This window comes from Mesoplodon mirus (genome assembly GCF_964341445.2).
Source record: "Mesoplodon mirus genome assembly, chromosome: 2".
NCBI classification, from domain to species: Eukaryota; Metazoa; Chordata; class Mammalia; order Artiodactyla; family Ziphiidae; genus Mesoplodon; species Mesoplodon mirus.
Genome location: NC_138977.1, coordinates 149,115,208 through 149,141,323, shown reverse-complemented (window position 1 = coordinate 149,141,323; position 26,116 = coordinate 149,115,208). Strand labels below are relative to the sequence as shown.

General features: G+C 37.6%; 1 protein-coding gene across 1 annotated transcript in view; it reads right to left on the bottom strand.

Annotated features, from left to right (window-relative positions):
- LOC309793195 (bifunctional heparan sulfate N-deacetylase/N-sulfotransferase 4) overlaps nt 1–26,116 on the bottom strand; it is a gene marked incomplete at both ends in the record, with an annotated part of 248,503 nt that overhangs the window by 52,022 nt on the left and 170,365 nt on the right. The window contains one exon of the mRNA XM_082603558.1: nt 205–387. Coding sequence (XP_082459684.1) covers nt 205–387 — 183 coding nt within the window. The remainder of the gene's footprint in view (nt 1–204; nt 388–26,116) is intronic.

Here is a 26,116-nt window from a genome sequence, read left to right as displayed (position 1 = left end):
CCAGAAAAACAAATCCAAAATGCGAACACTTAATCCATAAAACAAATAAAAATTATTATTGAAGAGAATGAAACTATTGGATAAAAAAGAAGTTTGCATTAAATGACTATTTTAGTATCTTCAGCAGAGTTCCTAACACAAACTCGGCACTCACAAATTGCTAGTTTATTTTCTTTCAGCCCAGGAGAGAACGTGCAGTGTTACCTGCCAGAGAGGGTCTTTCTGCTCAGGGAAGAGCTCAAAGTACTTGTGGGCTAGTTGCACTGGAGGCAGAGTTTGCAATTTCAGGTTGGTCCAGCTCTGCACGAAGTTGGCCAAGTTCACAAAGGTGTACAGCCCTAGGCGGTCATTTCCATAGTTTGACAAATGGGTCATGAAAATGCTGATCTGAAAAATAAATAAAAATGACCGTAAATATCATATGCATATGCCCTAAAGTGGCATAGAAGCTCTAGGAAGTACCTCACCTAAACGCTGAATTTCATGAGAAGTACAATTATCATTTCAGGTGGAGTGTTATGGACGGAATTGTGTATACCGCACTCACATTCATATGTTGAAACTGTAACTCCCAATGTGACTGTATTCAAAGATAGGTTCTTTAAGGAGGTACTTAAGCTTAAATGAAGTCATAAGGGTGGGACCCTAACCTGATAGGTCTGATGCCCTTATAAAAACAGACACCACAGTGCATTCCCTTCCTCTCTCTTTCTCTCTCTCTCCCTCTCTCTCTGTCTCTTTCTTTCTCTATCCCTCCCCCCTGCAATGCACAGAAAAGAGGCCAATCGGGAACACAGCCAGAAGGCAGCTGTATCCCTCCCTCCTGCAATGCACAGAAAAGAGGCCAATTGGGAACACAGCCAGAGGGCGGCTGTCTTTAAGTCAGGAAGAGAAGTCTCACCGGAAACTGAATCTTCTGGCACCTCGATCACGGACTTCTAGCCTGCAGAACTGTGAGAATAAATGTCCGTTGTTTAAACCACCCAGTCTGTGGTGTCTTATTATGGCAACTTGCAAAGACTAATACAGGTAGAAAGCCACACATCTGATTTCTATCAAAATCACCCTTAAGCTCACTCTGAAAATAAAAATTGAAATTGGGATTGGCATCCCCTCACTGCCCATTAAAAGTATAGTATTAATTTACATAACAGTTTTTTCCCCCATTGTGGAATCAAAACTATCAAATCCAATAATCTAATAACTCCCAACCTAGAGAAGAACCAGAATTAGACCAGTTCTAAAATTAAAAAAACTGTTCCAGATCTTTTTTTGGTATAGATATGTATACAGGTTGAAATGAAATCAAACTCAAGAAAACTTGTTTTTCTTTTTTCTTTCTTTTTTTTTGTGGTCTAATGACTCATGAGTATGAAACATACAGTGTGGGGAATACAGTCAATAAATATTTAATATTTTTGTATGGCGATAGATGGTATGGTTAGATTTATCATGGTGGTCATTTTTAAATGTATAGAAATAATGAATCAATATATTGTGAACCAGGAACTAATATAGTGTGGTAGGCCAATTATACCTCAAAAACAAACAAAGAAACAAATATACCAACTCATAGAAAAAGAGATCAGATCTGTGGCTACCAGAGCCGGTGGTGGGGAGTGGGTACTGGGGGAGGGAGAATTGGATGAAAGCAGTCTAAAGGTACAACCTTCCAGTTACAAGCTAAATAACTATGAGGGATGTGATGCACTATATGATAAAGATAACGAACACTGCTCTATGTTATATATGAAAGTTGGTAAGAGAGGAAATCCTAAGTTCTCATCATAAGGAGAAAATATTTCTTTTCTAATTTCCTTTTTTTTTTTTTCTTTTTTTGCGGTACGCGGGCCTCTCAATATTGTGGCCTCTCCTGTTGCGGAGCACAGGCTCCGGACGTGCAGGTTCAGCGGCCATGGCTCACGGGCCCAGCCGCTCCGCGGCATGTGGGATCCTCCTGGACCGGGCACGAACCTGTGTCCCCTGCATCGGCAGGCGAACTCTCAACCACTGTGCCACCAGGGAAGCCCTCTAATTTCTTTAATTCTGTGTCTGTATAAAATGATGGATGGTCACTAAACTTATTGTATTCATCATTTCATCATGTATGTTAAGTCAAATCATTGTGCTGTACACCTTAAACTTATACACTGCTGTATGTTAATTATATCTCAATAAAACTAGAAGAAAAAATAATAGAGCATTAGTTTGCATAAGAATTAAAAAAAAAAAAACACTCTGATAAGGTAGTGTAAGTCAAAGGTATCAGGTTCATGGAATGCCCTTTACTAGAATGCTGAAAAGGATCCTCTGAGGAAAGCCCATTAAGATGATTAAAGATATTCCTCACCAAGGTTGAAGGTGGAGAAGAGAGTGGAAGAACTTGGCCTATTCCCCATAAATATCGCCTAAAAAGTATATAGCGCTTACTATGTGCTAGGCATAAATCTAAGCCCTTTACTTGTATGAAATGATTAAGCCCTCACAACAATCTTATAAGGTAGGTACAGTTATTGTCCCCTTCTACAGATGAAGAAACTGAGGCACAGTGAAATAATTTGTTCAAGTCTCACATCTAGTCATTGGCAGAGCAGAATTTAAAACCTAGGCAAATCTGACACATGATATATCTGAAACCTTCACCCAAATAGTTTTATGTATAGAGTTTGACATCCATCATTGTTTTCCAATTGCCATTTTGAAAATAAAAGACAAAGAATAGCTATTTATAGAAGAAAGTGGAAAACTTATGTAAGTATTATCTTGGCAACTTAAAGTGTTTTTTTTAAAAATCAGAATGACAGAACATAAACTATTTTTGGAATCTTACATGAAAATTTTTCAGACAATGACTTATAATATTTGAAAATAATTTTACTGACAGACTGCAAATTTATCTTTGAAGGCAGTATCACTCCTATCATATTTTCAGTCCATTTCCCCCCTTCCCCAGGGTATATTAAAAGCTTTTTATTCTGAAGGTCAAAAAAAGAGAAAAGCTATTTTAAAGAATATTCTTTACGTAGCTTGTTTGGATAGAAATTTAAATTAAAGCCCTCAAATTCTAGTTGATACAATGATCTTAAAATTCATGTGGAATCACTTGAACAGGCTCAGGGTAACTATGTCACTGATTTTTACATTGGCCAAACTCTCTCTCACTCTTAAGCTCTTTTTCTTTTTTTCAAATAGGAAGTGCCTTCTTGGCAGGACTTAATTAGAGAGTTTTTAGAACATAACATAGTATCAATACTTGATGACAATATAATTGCAATCGTTGTCATGAGAACTTCTTTGTAATCACCACAAAATAATATGCATTTGATCCCAATAAGTATGCATTTATTTCATGTTAAGACAGTTAAGCAGTGTTCTCCATGATAATTATAGTTTCTTGGGACTGAAAAACCAGGCTAGTGCCTGAATGCCTGAAGAAATACAATAACGTCCTAGAAATCTGCCACCTGCCCTCTAGCACTGTTATTTTAAGATGGAACTTTAAGGCACCTGTAAGTGTCTAAAATCTGACAAAATTGTAAATAAAAATACTACTTGAAGAATACTGTAAAAATTATTTTTATATCGTGGGCAGATGTATACCATTTTGTTAGGGTATTGCCATAATGCTTCTAAAGGATTTTGTGGCCCACTAATTCTAAGTCATTTATCCAGAATCTCTTTAGGAGAACAAGCCTTGCTTTCTGAAGGAAGTATAACAGTGATGCAGGGCAAACGGAAAATCCACCTTTGGAAGAAAGCAGAGTCTGGAGATGTTGCATGGTTCTAAGCTGACGCATGCTTCTGCACTTAAATGTTCCTTTGCCAAGAAAAATGATGAGCACCCTGGCCACAACAGTTGAAATCACTGTGTACAGGGTAGCATGTGTACATGCTTTACTGGTTAGAAATATATTAGTGCTGGTACATGGTCAATTGACTGCACTTTCAGAAGAAAGATTCTGCAAGCACAGCTTAACTGTGCATATCTGACTTGCTAAAAGCAGCTATTGTGCAGACAGAACATTTTAGTTTTAGTATTTCTGGCCACATGGCTTGTTTATAAAAAGAAAAAGTAAAACCTATTCAGAGAGTGTAGGAAGAATAAGACAAATTAAGAATGGATGTGGTTTGAAGCATAAATAAGGGAAGTGGAAAGAAATGCACTATGAAATATTTGCAAATAATTTTTCACAGACATAGTATATTGCTATTATTTTTTATATGACAGTGTATGTTCCTCCACTTATTCTGTGTTATTATTTATTTATTTATTTTGATTGTTATTTCCTTAAGGATACAGTAAGACTATTCTGGCTCAATACTCCCCAAAGCATCATCTAGAAAAGGTATGACTGCGCTACATTGGTGCAAATGGTTTGCAGATGCAAACCCACTGTACCTTGAAATATTGCAGCTCAGAGATCTGCATGGATTCAGACAAGCAGCAGTTTACCTCTCACATGATAAAGATGGGCAATGACACCATGTTCGATGGATGAGTTTAAGAATAAGATATAAAATGCTAATGTCAGCAGGCCACCTGCAGCAGGCCTTCCAGAGGGGTCACCGAGGTCGGGCTTCTATCACCAAGCTGGCCTCTGGGCTGCCCCCCACCTTGTCATTGATGCTGCTACATATGTCCCTTCCTCAACTCTCAACACTCTCAACTCCATTATAAGTGAACAAGAAACAAATCTACATTCTACATTTTACCTGTTGTAAAAATTAAAAACCAATCATGAAGGCACTCTCATAGTCTAATTATTCATTAAAAATATATAACAGCATTTCTCAATGTCAGATGCAATATGCATGGACTAAATTTAGGAAGATCATTACCTGTGGAATAAATCCATTTAATGATGTGTCTATAGTCCAAGGAAAAAGGTGGTTTTAAATAAAGTGATGTATAAATCTTGATAATAGGGAATTGCATAAAAATAATGGAACTCTAAGGATAATCTTTAAATGTGGGTAAAAGCACTGCCTGTTGTACAGACAAACAGGATAGCATCAATATTATGTAAATGTGGGCAAGTGGCTGTTCTTCTGAGTCTTTAGTTGCAAGTCATACAATTGTTTTGTATAGCATTTTACTTTGCCTCTCTTACTAAGTAGAAAGGATAAAGGAAAAAGGGAAAAATAAAATAAAAAACAAAGGCTTTATTTTATCCAGAAAATGAAGCATCGACCCTCTTTAAATTGAGCTAAAATATTTTCAGACTGCAAATACCAGAACAGTTTTCTGGCTTTTCCTACTTGTATGACAAGCACAATGTCATTGTAAATTGTATGGATATTAATATCCATAGCCAGAATATCAAGTATAGTATCTTAAAATAGAATTTAAAATCTTTTTAGAGCATGTATTCTTATTTAAAGTACACATTAAATATTTGGATATAAGTTCTGTGCCTTATAGTGCCTTTAAAGATGAAATCATTTACAGAGTTGTTGGATACATAGCTCATAGGAAAAACACATTATTATAACAAATACAGAAACAATAGCTTTGCAGAGAAAGAAGAGATGTACTCTGTTTTAAGGCAGCTTGCCCTGTGCTCATGACACAGCACAGAACTTTTCAAGATAAACATTAAATATTAGCAGTTAGTTTCCATTTTTGCCTCTGTGGCCCTGTCAGTGTACTGCTTTTCATAAAGAGTCCATTGTGTGTAAAAATATGTCCATTAGTTTGTTAAATTATTGATTAGGCTTTTAGTTCTCATAAAATGTGAAGATAGATAGAAAAAAGGGGAAGGCAACTTTGATGGCTCGTCTTATGTGCTTTGGCATCATACTCATATTTTTCTTATAAAAGGCAATTTTATGTCTTCATTTGTTCTTAATATAGGCTGGAACCACACAAAAGATACAAGAGTTAGATTATGCTTAACATTACCAATATGTATGCCGGTACATTTCCAGATTTAAACACTAATGACATAATTGTTGTGAAATAATTAGAGGCCCCCCAAGTACTACTTTTTGGTCCTGGGCAACTAATAAGTTGGTATATGCATACATCTATGTCCTCAGATGCCAAAAGTAAGGAATATCTGCCCAAACCTAATATAATTATATTACTCTGCCACTCAATCTAAAACCCATCATTAGATTGGAATTCACTATTGAGATATACAAGTTTATTTTTTTAAAAAATGTATCATATATTGAATGATTGGTCAATGAATGATCATTTTTAAACACATGATGTTGTTGAATCTTAATGTGAATTTATTTAATAACTTTGCCATGGGATTTTATGTTCATTTTTGCTGTATTGATTAGGTACTAAGAACTCACCCTAATTTTTAAAGAAAGGATATGAAGGTCAAAGTGTTTAAGTGATCTTTCTGAGACTATAGAGGAAATCCTAGCAAATCAGTGCTCAAAGTTGGGCATGCGAGTTCAGAATCAGTGCCCTCTCACATCCAGTGTTCTGCCAGAGACTTTAGCAGCTTTGGCAGTTCATCTAACTTCTATTTTCTGCTTTTTCTCCTTCTATTACTTTAATTACCTGGTAGATTTTATTTGTAACAATATTAGGTTAAAACTAACATTTCTTTGTGTACTTTTCCTAGAATTGATCCAACATAAAATTTCACTTATGTATTAAATTTTTTTGGAAGAAATAAAAGTCAATATTTCAATATTTATATTTCTACATACATACATTTTAACTGATTATTGACTCTGAACATTTCAAGATAATTCACCCTGAAGAGAGAAATGGTTATTTCATTTGCAAAGATTAGCATATTTCTTAATATAAATGTGTTATAGAAAGTAAAAGTAACTCCAACATTCCAATCTTAAAGAAACATGTTTGGGGCTTCCCTGGTGGCGCAGTGGTTGAGAATCTGCCTGCCAATGCAGGGGAAACGGGTTCAAGCCCTGGTCCGTGAAGATCGCACATGCCGCGGAGCAACTGGGCCCGTGAGCCACAACTACTGAGCCTGCGCGTCTGGAGCCTGTGCTCCGCAACAAGAGAGGCCGCGATAGTGAGAGGCCCGTGCACCGCAATGAAGAGTGGCCCCCACTCGCCGCAACTAGAGAAAGCCCTCGCACAGAAATGAAGACCCAACACAGCCAAAAGTAAATAAATAAATATTTTTTAAAAAAGAAACATGTTTGACTTTAACAGACCCTTCAAGATATATCCCTCTAAGAACTACTCTTAGAAGGAGAAAGAAAAATCGGAGAAGAAGAAGAAAGGAATAAAGAATGGAAAGAAAGAAGGAAGAAAGGAATGAAGAAAGGGAGGGAAGCATGGAGGGAGGGAAGAAGGCAAGTGGGCAGGAAGGAAGAGAACAAAAGGAAGAAAGAGAAGCAAAGAATAGCTCCAAAATCAAACATCTCACCATCTGTAGGGCAGATGGACAGGAAAAAAGTAGGAATGATTTAGTTCATGGCTTTTAAATCTCTACTGAGTAAACTGAACTCTTCTGAATCTATTGATTCAACCACTCAGGAAACTTAAGTGAAACTAAACCACTAAGCAGAGGGAGCTCTTTTGCTCCACATGACTTTCAATGTGGTTTCATGTAAGATGTGCATCACCACAGGCATTTATAATTAATTACTATTCTTAGTTGATGTTTCAATACCCCACACCCTTGACTATTAAAAGGAAGACTTTTCTTGGGTGTGTAAAAACAAACAAACAAAAAAACCCCAAACTAAACCTTTTCTCATAAACCAAACTAAACCTTTGTTTTTAATTTGGAGCAGGTTTAATGAAGAAAATAATGCTAATCAAACAGTTTAAAAAACAAGAGTTAGTAATTAAAATATTATCCTGGGAGTCTCTATTACATAAGTCAGAAAATATAGAGAAAGGACTTTGGGTTGCTGTTATAATTCACATTGGTTTGGTTTGCACACAGTGGGACAGTAGCAATGTGAAATTTGGAACCAGAATGTCTGGGTTTGAGGACTGTCTCTGCCTTACCATATCAATTAATTTCTCTGAATCTCTGACTTTTCTACTGTAAATGGAAACAATACCTTACTTTACAGTTCTATGTGATGCTCCAATGAGTTGGGAAATTCCAAAATATTTTGTAAAATGAAAAACATGGTATAAAATTTATCATTATGCACATTCAATTAAGGTAACTATGGAGTAGTTAACATATCAAATATAATTTTAAATCAGTTGATATATATCTTAGTGATAATAATATCTTTTGGAAGCAAAGTCGGTGTTTCTTTGTTCTACTGAAATAACTGCATATATGGTGCTTATGATAATTACTGTGATTTCTAGTCAAAACAGAAAATGTTGGGTATATTTACACCAGAGTAAAAATCACTAAGTTTGATACCTAATATATGAAGTTCTTTTGTAGTTTTCATGTAATTTCTTAATAAATGCAAGTTTTATCCCCCAGAATCACCTCTGACAGCTGCAGTTAAAAATCAGTATAGGAGGAGATTGTTAAATGGAATCCTTTGTTTCATTTCAAAAAGTGCCATGAGGAGATTTTAGAGACAGGACTCAAGGGTAGTAGTGCCATGAGCTGATGTCTGCTTTGCTTTACCCCTATGCACCCTAAATCAAAGAGCAACTCCAGCCCTCTCCCCTGCCCTTAAAGGCACTCACCACTTGCCATATTATGTATTTGTTTGGTTATTTATTGTTTCCACATTCCCATGTTAGAATGTAAGCTCCCTGTGTCTAGACACTCTACTGTTGCTATATCCTCAGGGTTTGTAAGAAGTTTGGTAATACTAGGCTCACAACAAATATTTATTGAATAAACAAATGAATCCTTGGTACCATACACTTCTTTTGCTAGTAGAAAATGTGAAATAACTTAATTGCTTTCCAATTATTCGAATATTCTAAAGATGTGAGGGGAAAACCAAAACATTCTCTCCTCAATCCCTGAAAACAGCTGGCACTTAACAGGATACAACGAACTGCTAAATTACATTTTTTTATTTGTGTTTTCCATTTCCATTATCAGACTAAATGCAACAGAAGTTCCATTCTGCAACTGATTATTTACCAGTGTCCCAGTTTTTCAGTCATAATATTTGGTTAGTGAATTATTAACAAATCAGGACTGTTTTGATTCAAGACCAACTAGAGTGTAAACACTAATCCTCCTGAATAAAGAAGTTGGGCAGTGATTTCGTCAAAGCAGCCGGAAATAGGGCAGCTGTTCTAACCGAGAACAGAAGGCTCCGGCTCTATTTCAGTGCGTAGGAGCTTAACTCTCCATTTTTCTTGTACATTAATAGAGGCCTAAGTCATTAAAAGGCAACACATGCTCACAACCACATTGTTATTGCATATATTTGTGTTTTGTCTTGCTTTAATAGTTAAGTCAGAACTGAGGTTTTAGATGTGACAGTAATTGCCTTTTAGAATGCCCTGATTTTGAACAAAGATCTACCATTTTACACAAAGACAAACTACCAAAGCTGCTTTCCATCTGAGCTACTTAGCACTACTCTCTCTTCAAGACATCAAATCTCCTTTCCAACCATGCTGCAATGATGCCACATAAAAGTCATTGAAGTGCAAATTCATAACCCCGTGAATAATCACTGGCAGTTCAGCCCCTGGGTAGAGAAAACATGTCCATTAGTGATTGGTGTAAGCTGCACTAACAGCCTCAGAGTTCAACAGTTTTCAGGGGGAAAAAAAGTAATTTTTATTTATTCAAACAATCAACCAATTGACAAATATTTATTAAATGCCTACTAAGGGCCAGTCTATTAGGAACTGGAGATATAATTGTGAATAAATTATGAATAGTTTTTGCCTAAAGGAGTCTAGGATTAAGTGTTGATATAGAAAAGAACATAGCAGATTATAATACAATGTGAAGTGGAAATTCCCTGCTCTACGACATGACACAGAGGCAGGCAGTTGGGCATTGATCTAAGACTTGTGGAAGGCTTCTTGAAAAAAAAAAAAAGAACCTTGGAGCTAAGATCTGAAAAGTGATGAGTTAGGGACACTTCAGGTGAGAGGATGGGTTGGAGTAGGAGTGGGTGACATGAGGCTGAGGTCATGTCTTAGAAGAAGGAACTGTGTATGTGAAAGGCAGTTGGTGAAAGTTTATATTCCAGAAACTAAAAATGTAATGTAGTCCATGCAAGGGGGTAAGGTAGCAAGAGAAAAGAAAAGACCAGTCATATCAATCTTTTAAATTCTTGAAGGGTTTGGGCTTTAATCCTAAGAACAATGGAGAAACACTGACAGATTTTGTGTAAGGGTGAGAGATAGTCAGATATGCATTTTAGGAAATATATCCTGAGTGCCTTATGAAAAAGGGTGAAGATTGGAGGTCAGGAGTCATTTAGGAGGTTTTTCTAGGCATATGATTGGGAGATAATGATGACCTGGCCAGTGGCCATGGGAAAGGAGAGAAATTAAAGAGATTTGAGTGATATTAAGATAATCAATCTCCAGCAGTGATGCCAGCAATGTGGTGGAATAAGATGCCCCTTATTTGTGTCTTTCCTTCAAACAATAACAATCTGGCATACATCCATGGACCAAAGTGCCTTTGAGAGAGCTGTGGGATCCAGCATCACATGCCAAGGGACCTAGAAGGAGTCTATCCCACGTGTGTGTGTGTGTGTGTGTGTGTGTGTGTGTGTGTGTGTGTGTTGGTGGCGGGAGAGTAACAGGCATACAGACCTCAGTCCCAGCTGTGGTCCCTGCAGTGGCCTGTGAACTGAGTCTGGCCCCTCTTGGATTAGATCCAGGGGTCCCTGGAGAACACTGTCTTAGACAATCACCCATTGATGAGAGAGCCCTTGTGGAAGTCCAGATTCTAGTGGAGAATTTCCACTGGAATTCACCATTAGAGGGAAAAAAAAATATGAGTTTGGATGCATTGGAGAAGGTAAGAGGAAGAGTTTGAGTTTACCTCACATCACCTTTCCCCCAAGACAGCATAGTTCAGGGCCAAGAGACATTTTCTCAACCCATGATTTCTCCTGAGGGGGAAAGTGAAAGCTTGTGAAGGAGCACCCAGCTTCCTCAGCTATGCAGGGTGCTGCCAAAGAGGGCTATGTGTCTCTCACTCCATCCAGCATGCTGAATCATGAGTTATATGACTGGGATGTGGGAAGAGGCTGGGAGAGCAGCAGATACTCTCAGAAGGATTCAAAGGTTGTGGATCCTACTAACTGCTTCTCAGGCTCCATCAAGAAGCCCATCCAGAAGCATCTGGGCATGACTGTCTGCAGATTCCCCCAAATGGCCTACAGGAAACCCCAGAGCCCTGCATGCCTCACCCACACACACTTCTACCCTGTGGCTGGCTCTCAGTGCACGCTCCAAGGGCAGCAAGAGCCTCGGCAGACAACTAATGAACATGCGCAGGGAACCAGGCAGACTTGGTGGCCTATTAAGAGACTACAAATTTCAGCTTTAGCTCCACCCCTGGGAGAGCAAAAGGGAGACTGTCGGAAGCCATGCTGGTATGTTACAGGATCAAGAGAAGGCATACAATTAAGAACTCTCTCAAAAGAGAGAAGAAGTGTGGAGAAAGTGTATTTAAGAAGGACTGAGAAAACCTCAGAATCTCTAGCAGGACTGAAGGAAGGTATTTCTTTCCCAAAGTCAATTACTAAAGACTGGAGGAGGTGATTACTATTTCAAATGTGAAGATGGAGATGCAAGACTTCAAAGAACATGAAAAATCAAGGAAACACCAAAGGATCACAGTAATCTTCCAGTAACTGACCCCAAAGACATGGAGGTCATGGGATATTATTCAGCCATGAGAAAGGAGGAAATCCTGCAATTTAAAACAATGGATGGACTTCGTGGGCATTCTGCTAAGTGAAATAAGGTAAACAGAGAAAGACAAATACTATATGATATCACTTATATGTGGAATCTAAAAAAGTCAAACTCACAGTAACAGAGAGTAAAATGGTGGTTACCAGGGACTCTGAGGTGGGAGAAATGGGGAGAAGTTGGTCAAAGGATACAAACTTCCAGCTCTAAGAGGAATAAGTTCTGAGGATCTAATGGACAGCGTAGTGATTATAGCTAACAATACTGTATCATATACTCTATTATATACTCAAAAGTTGCCAACAGAGCAAATTGTAATTGTTCTCACTGCACACACACACACACGTACTCACACATGCATGCACACACACACACAATGATGTGAGGTGATGGAGGTGTTAACTAACCTTACAGTGGTAATCATTTTGTGATGTATGTGTATCAAATCACCTTGTTGTACATCTTAAACTTAATATGTCAATTATATCTCTATAAAGATGGAAAAAAATAATGAATCTCTAACGATCTGTGTTTGATCATATGTGAAAAGTGAAACAAAGAAGCGATCAAAGATGACACTCAGTTTTCTGGCTTAGGTAACAATTTTACCAAAATAGGAAACAATAGAGGAATGAATAGAAGAAAAGATTGAGAAACAAAAGCTCTAAAACAGTGGCTATAGAGAACCAGACAGAAAGTTAAAAAGGGAAGCACAGGCTCTTGCTATGGCTGCTCTGAGGGGTCTGTTGAGACTACATAAATTTACAGAGACTCCAAGTTGTATGATATTCTCCAGTATTTTGTCAGTTAGAAGCCAGCTATAGATCTGAAGGGGGCAGACAGTTGAATTCTTCTAGAATTGGGGATTTGCCAAAGTAATGGAATGGAAGAGAAGTGGGACAAGGGATTTCTTAGTAATGACTGGCAGATAGAGATAGAAATTATCTCAAAGTACTTTCTGTAAATTAACAATATTTTCAATCTTTTAAAGTATATTTTTATACTTTAAACTACTCACTTTGTAGATACAGAATGTCATAAGGAACGGGAAGGAAGAATTCTGAATACTCTGGTACAGGTACCTGCACTGCATATGAAACAGTACAGTGTTATATGAAAGTAATCACAAGTTAGTTAAAAATGTATATTGCAAACTCTAGGGCCACCACCAAAAATCTTTTTAAAAGAAGTATAATTGACATGCTAAAAGAGGAAATAAAATGGAGTCATTTAAAATGTTCAATTAGGGTTTCCCTGATGGTACAGTGGTTGAGACTCCTCCTGCTGATGCAGGAGATGCAGGTTCGTGCCCCGGTTTGGGAAGATCCCACGCGGAGCAGCTAGGCCCGTGAGCCATGGCCGCTGAGCCTGCGCGTCCAGAGCCTGTGCTCCGCAACGGGAGAGGCCACAACAGTGAGAGACCCGCGTACAGCAAAAAAAAAAAAAAAAAAAAAAGTTCAATTAAAACCAGCAAAGACCAAAAAAGAAAGGGGGGCAAGAGCAAATGCAGTTATATCATGGTAGATACTAATCCAACTATCAATAATCCCATTAATTGTAGATGTTCTAAATCCAACAATTAAAGATAGAGATTATAAGAATGGATTTTAAAAAACAAGACTCTATATGTTGTCTACAAGAAACCCACTTTAAATATGACTCAACCAGGTTAAAATTAGAAGGATGGAGAAAAATATGTCATGCTGACATAAAACAAAGAAAGCTAGAGTACCTATTTTTATTTTAGAAAAGTTGGCTCTAGAACAAGAGGATTTCATGAATAAAGAGTATATACATTGCCAAGAACAGACACCAGACTTTGCACACTCACACATATACTCTTCACACACACACATGTGCAGGTACACTCATGCACATATGCGCTCAGACATATTCACTTGCACATCCTTATATAGATTTGTGTGCACACCTACACAAACTCCAAGCTACTGGGGAGACAAGCAGACACAGTCAACATTGGGAGAAGGAAAAATCCTTTGCATTTAAAATCACAATTTTCAACTTAAAATATTTATAATGTTCTTATAACTAAAAGTGGCCAGAGAGTTATGGATTCTGGTTAAGATAGTCTTATTGAATCCCCTACCCTGCAGGAAGCAAGGTTCAATGTAGCACACATAGAGTTCTTATATAATAAACTTATTATATAATCATGTTTTCCAATAATAGTTCTTTAATAGCTCACAGTGATATGGTACCTTTAAAATTATTTTATCTAAACACTTTAACATAAGTAATGCTTATATCTACCTTAAAACTTGCTTTAACATGGGTTAAATCAATATCCATTTATAATATTGATTTGAATTAACTTTTTTTTTCTTTTTTTTTTTTTTTTTTTGCGGTACGCTAGCCTCTCACTGTTGTGGCCTCTCCCGCCCTGGAGCACAGGCTCCGGACGCGTAGGCTCAGCAGCCATGGCTCACGGGCCCAGCCGCTCCGCGGCATGTGGGATCCTCCCAAACTGGGGCACGAACCCGCGTCCCCTGCATCGGCAGGCGGACTCTCAACCACTGCGCCACCAGGGAAGACCTGAATTAACTTTTAAGAGGTATTGTTTCTCATTTAAAAGTATCTGTGGTTTGGTTTTTTTTTTTCTTTGTTGCCTTTCAGTAAAGAAGTCATGTAAAGGATATGAATGGTGTTCCACCTAATGCTAAACGAAGAATATTAGAATAACTCCTCTATTGAAACATAATGATTGACAAATAATATCAAAATACATATTTAAAGATAGGGGTCCTGAAATTTTGATTAAAGTGAGCCAGGCGGCTAAAATGACCCTACTGTGTGATAGTCATCTCAGTGACTTGTGACCTTTATGGTTTTGCAATGGTCAGATATGAAGAAAAAATTATTATCTTTTCATTTCACCATTTTTTAAACTTCTGTATACCATTTTCCTATTTTCTGCTTTATATTGTATGCTGATATAACTATGGGTTTTGCCGGCTTCAGTCTTTTTATTGAACTAGCAAAATGTCCTATAATTTCCAAGCTGTCAAAATCTGATCTGCACGCCAGAAGGCTATATTTTTAAATACATGAATAGCCTTGTGAACAAAAACATTCCTGTCAAGTGTGCATTTCTCAGTACCAAAACAGCTCCATCCTTGGTTATCTGTCACAGCAGTTCTTTGAGATGTGAGTGTTTAACATGTATCATCTCCTGACAGTCTACCATTACACATCATAATCTGCTATTACAGATTAAAAAGTATAGTCCATTCACTGCTGTTGGATCTCCTGGAGCACTTGGATCTGGTAACTCAAAAAGCAGCTGCAGTAACACAAAAGGATTGCTGAAACAGAGATTTTGGATTGACAGAGCACTAATTTTAATAATGACAAATTGTCTCAGAATTCAATGCTTTTCGTATGCATGACACTTTTGCTCCTGAAACAAAGTAATTTATGTGCCTGAAAATTGTTCCTGTACTTTAATTTGGTACTTGTATTGATATCGTGTGTTTTTATTTCAGCACATCTGACATAAGGGTTAAATGTTGTCTTTGTAATATTTCTTCAATGAAAGGACAAAGAAGCAACATGTGAATGAAATTTTTTCTCTCTTCTGTGTTCCCATAGCTTTTTTTTTTTTTTTTTTTTTTTTTTTTTTTTTCCAGTACGCGGGCCTCTCACTGTTGTGGCCTCTCCCGTTGCGGAGCACAGGCTCCGGACGCGCAGGCTCAGTGGCCATGGCTCACGGGCCCAGCCGCTCCGCGGCACGTGGGGTCTTCCCGGACCAGGGCACAAACCCGTGTCCCCTGCATGGGCAGGCAGACTCTCAACCACTGCACCACTAGGGAAGCCCTCCCATAGCATTTTGAATACGGCTTCATACGCTTGTTTATTATATTTTAATTAATTAATGTTTTTTTTTTCCACTGGATTGTGAGCATATCTGTAGCAGGGAAAAATTTTATACATTTCTTTATCTTGGACTCTGCATAGTTCCTGGCATAAGACAGAACAGGAACCGCACACTCAGATGAACGTAGGGACCAGCAGTTAAAGTATAATAAAATAGTTTGGATTTACAAATTTAAGAAAGTGAAACAAAAACAAGATGCACATGATAGAAAGCTCAAATTCACATTCAAGACAATCGGGGTGGTGTTGTCAGTGTTGACCTAGCAAGCTCATGCTTTGCTCTCTACTCTCCAGTAGATGGCCATGCTTCTTTTCAAGGCTTCATATAAACTTTGCTAATACATTTACATTTTTAAGTAATGGTGAACAATATTCCTCCCAAACAAAACATATCTGTGAATTGAATTTAGGTATGTGTTGACAGTTTTTTAAACTTTGAAGAAGGTACTCAACAAATATATAAATGGCTAAAAGCAGGGCATCAAAAGTTATATATTTCATAGACCACTCATTTTGAAGCATGGTTTCATTAACCAGTTGTTTGTGTTTTAAAATTTATCATGTATTAAAACATAACATACATTTATATTAATTAATAAAACTAATAACTATTCTACAGATGGGTTTAAAGTCATAAAAATACTTTTAAAAAATAAAATGCAAGCAAAAAATAAATAAAATGCAGTACAATTTCTTTTTTGGCTATACAAATTTATAAATCAAGAGCATAAAGAGATAGTTTTCAAATTGAATGAGTGCTTGCAAATTTGAAAAGTTGCTTTTCCTTTAATTTAAATATTTTAAGCCACCATATAGTGATCAAACAATCTTTCATTTATCTCCTCATGAATTTCTAAATTTCAGTAATGGGATCTGTGAGGCACGTTAAGCAACTGTGTAATATTGTTACAAGTAAAATGAAATTTCCATTGACTTTTCTAAAAAGTGAATCCCAAATATTTTTTCCTTTAAACATCCATATTGAAATTTAGAAAGTCATGAAGTGAAAAGTGAAAGACTGCTTGATCAATATATGACTACTTAAAATATTTAAAGAAAAAACAACCTTTTAAATTCTTCAAGTACTCATGCAATTTGAAAATCCCTTTGTGCTCTTAATAAAATTATTATTAAATATAATACTAATATTTTCATGATATCACCATTTAATAGGGAAAAACAGAGGTAAAAAGAAAGTATTGAACAATTTCAGCATTTGTCCTAGTTTTATGGAGTTATACTTACCTGGAACCATTGACAATTATTATGTAGAAACAAAATATAATCCAGTGAAAATGTCAACAGAGAAAGAAAGGTAAAAATTATGAAAACAAGCAATGCAAACATGTTATAAGGCTGTTGGATGAACACAATAGATAGCATTTGCTTTGAAAACAGAGAGGAGGTCTTCAGTGTATTGAAACAGTCCAGGAAGAATTCACAAAATAAAAGGAACTTCAATTATACTTTGAATATAAGTACATTTTGACTACCTCTAGAAGAAAGTGTTTGGTATTATTTCACTTTGGATAGGAAGGAAAGTAAGAAAATGGGACAGATAAGGCACACTGGAGAATAGCAAGTTTTATGAGCTGATGATGTTCCCTTAAAATTTATTCGTTGAAGCACTAACCCCCAATATGTCAGAATGTGACTATTTGGAGATATAAACTTTAAAGAAGTGATTACGCTAAAATGTGGCCTTTAGTATGGGCCCTAATCCAATCTAGCTGGTGACATTATAAAAAGAAGAAAGTGATACCAAGGATGTATGAGCACAGAGAAAAGACCATATGAGGACACGGCAAGAAAGTGGCCGTCTGAGAGCCAAGGAGAGGGGCCTCAGGATCATGGACTTCTTCTCCAGAGCTGTGAGAAAGTAATTGCTGTTTAAGCCACCTGGTCTGTGGTATTTTGTTATGGCACCCCCAGCAAACTAATGAGCACACCATTTTAGTAGGAGTAGCGGATTTATATAGATAGACAGTGAGATGTAGCTTAGGAAAGCTTGAGGCCAGACGAAAGAGATCATTGAATCAACCAGAGCTGAGAAAGATATTTATGGGGTGATAATTGAAGGCATGGGTGGCATATAACATTGGGGGCTTGTTTCACTGTCTTATGTAGTAGAGAAGTATTGGTCCATGCAGCAGCCCTATTTCATTCTTGGAACTGAACAAGGAACTGAATGTCCATCAAATTCTTCAGAACGTAGAGACAAGTCCCTGGATTCACTGAGCAACTCTTTGGATGGATGCAGAAAACAATTTCTTGTAGCTGTTTACTGTTTTCCTGCAAGTTATTTTCCACCTTGTGTGAAGATTTCATATCGCCAATTCTTGGTGAAAAGAAATATTTGTGACGTGAGCAATTAGGTTGTGAACCTAAACAAGGGAGTGGGTTGTACACTATTGAGTACTGTCTAATTTTTAAAGTATTATAAACCTCTTACATTTTTATGTTTACAGTTTATGGTTTTGCTCATTACAATGTGTTTTTTGGTAGAACTAATCATTTTTTGATGGGAAAAATTGATTTCTCTTACTCATAGATACCATCTGCTGCTTCATTCAATGAGAGAATGAGAAACACGTGATGAAAGATGGAAAGAGAAATCCAGCAGCTTACATGGCTCTGGATTTTCCATATCTCTGTATCTCCTGCCTGCTTGTTGGCAAATAACAAACAGAAGTTTTGAATATTTTTATGTGAGTACAGAGGGCTTAGACTTATGAACCCCTTACAAACAAAGGAACTCACAGGAGGACTGAGAAAACTAGAAAAGATAAGAGAGAGTTATGCATTTTAGTGAGTATGTGATATTATCTGTCAGATAGGCCTATGTAGGTGCTTTTTAAGAGGTGCGTAATAGCCATGAGTCCATTGTGAATTACACTCAGAAAACAACAATGCAGTGACAAGAGGCAAATGTGAAACCAAGTATTCCTAAACGTGCTAAAGTTTGGTTCTCAAAGAATCTGAATTCATAATCAGTTTCTAGAGGAGAAACCAGGTAATTTATGAATAAAGACTTTCAAGAATATCTGGGTCTAACTTGGTATACTCTAAGAAGCAGCAGCAAACTCTTTGATTGCTGTAAATATTAATGTACTTCAAAAATTAAATGTGATCTTTTAACATAAAGAAAGAGCTAGATAAATAGAAATTAGCAAATATTGTGACAATGGAACCTGGATTGTTTTGAGAATCATGCAGGAGAACATTTCAAACCTGAGCAAGAAAGAGGTCAGTGCTTAAGTGAGAAGTGTTTAAGGAAACGTCCACCTGCACATACCTCTCTATAAGGTTTAGTGCCGAGTTTTCGATTAAGGCTAAATTGACATTCAGCTGCAGCTACACAGAAGAGGCTCTGTGATTAAAACTTATAAGCATCTCCTGTCTGCCTGTTGGCACAAAAACAAACAGGCATCCATGTGTAGATCTGTTCCATAATTATTCTATGAAATCCCAAGCTATCTAGCTGAAGGTAATTTGGCATTTAAAATGCCTGAAATGTTAGATAATATATTTGCTCACCTGGAATACATTCAATTCATTTACTAAAGTAATGAGTTTATTTTCCCTATGCAATTTAACTTTTTCACCTTTTGGACTACAGGTGGGCAAAGGACACATACTTTACCCAGGGATTTTCTACTTGTTGTCACTAGGTAATCTCAGGTTTCCTTGATTGCCTTCATTATGATAAAAAGGGAAACAGATTCTTCTCATACAATTGGTTGTCTGGGTCCTAGCAAACCTTCTATTGGAGTTTTCATATCGATTCGGCTGCTCTCTCCCTTATTCATTGCAGCTAGCACTGTCTTAGAACGTAACTACACTCTACTACCAGTGACGAAAATTCCAGGGAGAAATAATACACCTGAGAAGTAGAATCAGTTCAGTTTCAAGCTGCTCATTTATTAAGGCTCAAGCTTAAAAGCATTTATTTGCCTAGTCACTGAGCCAGAGGACAGCTGAAGTTTAAAAATGTCTAATCACTAGTACTCACAAAGTAGTGCCTATATTCTAGTCTTTGCAATTGCCCTATAATGCTTATTTAATCGCTGAAGAAGCTGAAACAGAGAGATTACATAACCTACATGCAATAACACAGATTGGGCTTAAAACACAAGAAGTTTATGATTCTTAAACCCTCTTAAACAGTATTCTATGTGCAATGTATCATTTTCTTGTTAATCCACAATTTTTTTTTTTACATTTGATAAAAATTTCCTCCTTAACATGTTTAATTTTTTGACCTTGTTACTACTTTCCTGATCAATGAGTAGCCCTTGACTTTGGCCCTAAGAAAGATAATTGGTCACTATTTCTTCTGTAGAGATCATTCTGATTTGTTTTCTCATTCTATATTTTTGTACTTTGGGGATCAGAACAAGTAATTTATTTCTACTTTAAATTTATTTTCCTTTATTTCTTTCCTTTTCTTTTTTCCTTCCTTCCCTCCCTCCTTCCTTCCTTCCCTCCCCCTTCCCCTCCTTCTTTCTTTCCTTTCCCTTTCTTTTCTCTTTCTTTCTTTCTTTCTTTCTTTTCTTTTTCTTATGTCATTTCCACCTCCAGTTCTCATCCACACATCTCTGCTGAGCTACCCCTTCCTCATATTGAGGCAGGCTGGATATTATCATACTTTCTTAAGTAACATCCTTTATGGTATAAAATATGCACATCTACATTTTCAAACCATAGATTTTTATATCTCAAAAAACATGTTTTTGAGCAAAAGAACAGCTATCCCTATCCCCTTTGCCACCAAAGTGAATATTTCAATTTGTAGTCCTTTCTTTGGAAAATTGGGATATTCTTTCAGATTGCCTTTGCAAGATACTTTTAAGTGGCTCATTTTAGTACATTTTACACTAAAAGGATTTTCGTCCCATTTACTTTAGACAGGTGATAAACATACATATTATATAACTGGTTATTTATTATCAAATATTAAGGAGTAGTCAAAGAAGGGAGTAGACTGAAGATGACTTTGAAGAACATACTAAGTCAAATAATAAGACTATGCTGAATGTGATATCTGGCAGGGATAATAAAAACTGTTTTCACTTTAGGTAATAATGTGTTTGAAGTTAAGTCATACTTGGAACAAAGCACTAAACTCAAGAGAAGTGCAGCAAAATTGATAATCCTCTTAGAGGTTTACAAAGACCTTTAGAAAATGTCAAAGCAAGCATCAATTATAAACTTTTTTAAAAAAGTGTTATGTGCTGTCTCTAAGTGGAACAGCTGCACCTTCCAGGGAGGTAGATTGCATGAGAAAATAGCACAGAACTTGATATCAAATGCACCCGTATGTAACTTCCGATTTCATCTTTTTCTAGGTATTGGCCTTAGGGAATTTATTTAGCTTCTTAGAACCTCAGTGACTCCATCTGCAAACTGGGGATAATGATACCCATATCATAAGATTATCGCGAGAAGAAAAATACTTGGTTCACAGTGAATACTGTATTTTTGAATGTTCAATGAAAATACAATAATGACAGAGATGGATCTTAAGAAATCTTGGCACCTTTCTCAAGCTATTCTTTGGAAACTCCAATGCTAAAGCACCAAATCATTTGTTGTTTTATTCATTGACAGTTCTTTTAATCATTGTATAACAAGTATACAAATTTTTAGTAGTTAAAAACAGAAAGTTCCGCTTTCTTTCTAAAGTCTCTTGGCATTTCTTTTTGTAGAGTCTCTAGTTGTACATTTTCCAAGTTATAGTTTGGGGGTTAAGAATATTTACAAATCTAATATAGTTTATTGAGAAGACTGTAAGTAGGAATATAAAGTGTTAGAGCACTTTTAAATAAATAACAGCAGTAAGTCAGGGACATTCTGATAAAACTTCATTAACAAAAAGCCTTGCCTATAGGATCACCTTACAAGTAACGAGACAGTGACTCATTCACCGACTCATTGAGAGAAGCCCCCAAACACCTTTTCCTCAAGAGTCACCACCACCAATATTTTCAGTAAAATTATGGAAGTTGACTACAATGCAGAAACGTTCCCCCAGCAGAAATAACAGTTGCTATTCCCATCTCAATATAAGAGATAGTTAAGGGCTCCTGCAACTTATTTCTTAATATCTCCAAAAAACTTTATCCTCTTTTTCAATCTTCCTACTTCTCAGAATAGCACAGACTAGTCTGGTCCACCCAAAGTTAATCCTGTGTACACTTAGTGGTACTCTCCTCTGTCCTCATGGCATTTTTCCTATTAATTACCCAAACCTTTCTCCTATTCTAAGACATACTCTTGCAAATTTATTCTACCTACTTTCCATTATCACTTTGCCTACAATCATCTAGTCTCTTTATTCTAAAATAGTCTTCAGAGGAGCTTCAAGATGGTGGAAGAGTAAGATGCGGAGATCACCTTCCTCCCCACAGATACATCAGAAATACATCTACACGTGGAACAACTCCTACAGAACACCTGCTGAATGCTGGCAGAAGACCTCAGACTTCCCCAAAGGCAAGAAACTCCCCACGTACCTGGGTAGGGCAAAAGAAAAAAGAAAAACAGAGACAAAAGAATAGGGATGGGGCCTGCCCCAGTGGGAGGGAGCTGTGAAGGAGGAAAGGTTTCCACACACTAGGAAGCCCCTTCATGGGCGGAGAATGCGGGTGGCAGAGGGGGGTGCTTCGGGGCCACGGAGGAGAGCATAGCAACAGGGGTGCGGAAGGCAAAGCGGAGAGATTCCTGCACGTAGGATCGGTGTCGACCGGCACTCAACAATGCCGGTCTGTTCACCTGCCGGGGTGGACGGGGTCTGGGAGCTGAGTCTCTGGCTTCGGAGGTCAGACCCCAGGGAGAGGACTGGGGTTGGCTGCGTGAACACAGCCTGAATGGGGCTAGTGCGCCACGGCTAGCCGGGAGGGAGTCCGGGAAAAGGGCTGGAGCTGCCGAAGAGGCAAGAGACTTTTTCTTGCCTCTTTGTTTCCTGGTGCGCGAGGAGAGGGGAATAAGAGCGCCCTTAAAGGAGCTCCAGAGACAGGCGCGAGCTGCGGCTATCATCGCTGACCCCAGAGACGGGCATGAGACACTAAGGCTGCTCCTGCTGCTGCCACCAAGAAGCCTGTGTGCGAGCACAGGTCACTCTCCACACCTCCTCTCCTGGGAGCCTTTGCAGCCCGCCACTGCCAGGGTCCCGGGATCCAGGGACAACTTCCCCGGGAGAACACACAGCGCGCCTCATGCTGGTGCAACGTCACCCTGGCTTCTGCTGCCGCAGGCTCGTCCCACATCCGTACCCCTCCCTCCCCCGGGCCTGAGAGAGCCAGAGCGTCGGAATCAGCTGTTCCTTTAACCCCGTCCTGTCTGGGCGGTAACAGACACCGTCAGGAGACCTATACGCAAAGACAGGGCCAAATCCAAACCTGAACCCCAGGAGCTGTGCGAACAAAGAAGAGAAAGGGAAATCTCTCCCAGCAGCCTCAGGAGCAGCGGATTAAATTTCCAAATTCAACTTGATGTACCCTGCATCTGTGGAATACCTGAATAGACAACGAATCATCCCAAATTGAGGCAGTAGACTTTGGGAGCAACAACATATATATTTTGTTCCTTTTTCTTTTTTTGGTGAGTGTGAACATGTATGCTTCTGTGTGTGATTTTCTCTGTATAGCTTTGATTTTACCATTTGTACTAAGGTTCCATCTGTCCTTTTTTGTTCTTTGTATAGTTTTTAGCGTTTGTTATCAGTGGTGGATTTGTTTTTTGGTTTGGTTGCTCTCTTCTTTCTTTCTTTTATTTAAATTACCTTAAAAATTTTTAATTTATTTTTTAATAATTATTTTTTATTATTTATTTTAATAACTTAATTTTATTATTTTTTTCTTTCTTTCTTCCTTTCTTTTTTTTCTACCTTTTGTTCTGAACCGTGTGGATGACAGGGTCTTGGTGCTCCGGCTGGGCATCAGACCTGTGCCTCTGAGGTGGGAGAGCTGAGTTCAGGACATTGGTCCACCAGAGACCTCCCAGCTCCATGTAATATCAAATGGCAAAAATCTCCCAGAGATCTCCATCGCAATGCCAAGACCCAGCTCCAATCAACGACCAGCAAGCTACAGTGCTGGACACCCTGTGCCAAACAACTAGCAAGACAGGAACACAACCACACCAATTAGCCGAGAGGTTGCCTAAAATCATAATAAGGTCACAGACACCGCAAAAAAAAAAACCCACTAGATACGGACCTGCCCACCAGAAAGACAAGATGCAGCTTCATCCACCAGAACACAGGCACCAGTCCCCTCCACCAGGAAGCCTACACAACCCACTGAACAAACATTAGCCACTGGAGGCAGGCACCAAAAACAACGGGAACTATGAACCTGCAGTCTGTGAAAAGGAGACCCAAACACACTAAGTTAAGCAAAATGAGAAGACAGAGAAACGCAAAGCAGATGAAAGAGCAAGGTAAAAACCCACCAGATGAAACAAATGAAGAGGAAATAGGCAGTCTACCTGAAAAAGAATTCAAAATAATGATAGTAAAGATGATCTAAAATCTTGGAAATAGAATGGAGAAAATACAAGAAAAAGCAGATGAGGGAGCAAGGTAAAAACCCACCAGATCAAACAAATGCAGAGGAAATAGGTAGTTTACCTGAAAAAGAATTCAAAATAATGATAGTAAAGATGATCCAAACCCTTGGAAATAGAATAGAGAAAGCACAAGAAATGTTTAACAAGGACCTAGAAGAACTAAAGAGCAAACAAACAATGATGAAAAACACAATGAATGCAAGTTAAAATTCTCTAGAAGGAATCAATAGCAGAATAACAGAGGCAGAAGAACGGATAAGTGACCTGGAAGATAAAAAAGTGGAAACAACTAATGCAGAGCAGAATAAAGAAAAAAGAATGAAAAGAATTGAGGAGAGTCTCAGAGACCTCAGGGACAACATTAAATGCACCAACATTCGAGTTATAGGGGTCCCAGAAGAAGAACAGAAAAAGAAAGGGACTGAGAAAATATCTGAAGAGATTACAGTTGAAAACTTCCCTAATATGGGAAAGGAAATAGTTAATCAAGTCCAGGAACCACAGAGAGTCCCATAGAGGATAAATCCAAGGAGAAACATGTCAAGGCACATATTAATCAAACTATCAAAAATTAAATACAAAGAAAAAATATTAAAAGCAGCAAGGGAAAGGTAACAAATAACATACAAGGGAATCCCCATAAGGTTAACAGCTGATTTTTCAGCAGAAACTCTGCAGTCCAGAAGGGAGTGGCAGGACATATTTAAAATGATGAAAGGGAAAACCGTCAAACAAGATTATTCTACCCAGCAGGTATCTCATTCAGAATTGACAGAGAAATTAAAACCTTTACAGACAAGCAAAAGCTAAGAGAATTCAGCACCACCAAACCAGCTTGAAAACAAATGCTAAAGGAAATTCTCTAGGCAGGAAACATAAGAGAAGGAAAAGACCTACAATAACAAACCCATAACAATAAAGAAAATGGTAATAGGAACATGCATATTGATAATTACCTTAAATGTAAATGGACTAAATGCTGCAACCAAAAGACAAAGACTGGCTGAATGGGTACAAAAACAAGACCCATATATATTCTGTCTACAAGAGATCCACTTCAGACCTAGGGACAAATGCAGACTGAAAGTGAAGGGATGGAAAAAGATATTCCATGCAAATGGAAATCAAAAGAAAGCTGGAGTAGCAATTCTCATATCAGACAAAATAGACTTTAAAATAAAGATGATTACAAGAGACAAAGAAGGACACTACATAATGATAAAGGGATCAATCCCAGAAGAAGATAAAACAATTGTAGATATTTATGCACCCAACATAGGAGCACCTCAATACATAAGGCAAATACTAACAGCAATAAAAGGGGAAATCAACAGTAAAACAATCATAGTAGAGGACTTTAACACCCCACTTTCAACAATGGACAGGTCATCCAAAATGAAAATAAATAAGGAAACAGAGCTTTAAATGATACATTAAAGAAGATGGACTTAATTGATATTTATAAGACATTCCATCACAAAACAACAGAATACACTTTCTTCTCAAGTGCTCATGGAACATTGTCCAGGATAGATCATATCTTGGGTCACAAGTCAAGCCTTGGCAAATTTAAGAAAATTGAAATTATATCAAGTATCTTTTCTGACCACAGTGCTATGAGACTAGATATCAATTACAGGAAAAAACCCATAAGAAATACAAACACATGGAGGCTAAACCATACACTACTTAATACCCAAGAGACCACTGAAGAAATCAAAGAGGAAATCAAAAAATGTCTAGAAACAAATGACAATGAAAACATGACAACCCAAAGCCTATGGTATGCAGCGAAAGCAGTTCTAAGAGGGAAGTTTATAGCAATACAGTGCTACCTTAAGAAACAAGAAACATCTCAAATAAACAACCTAACCTTAC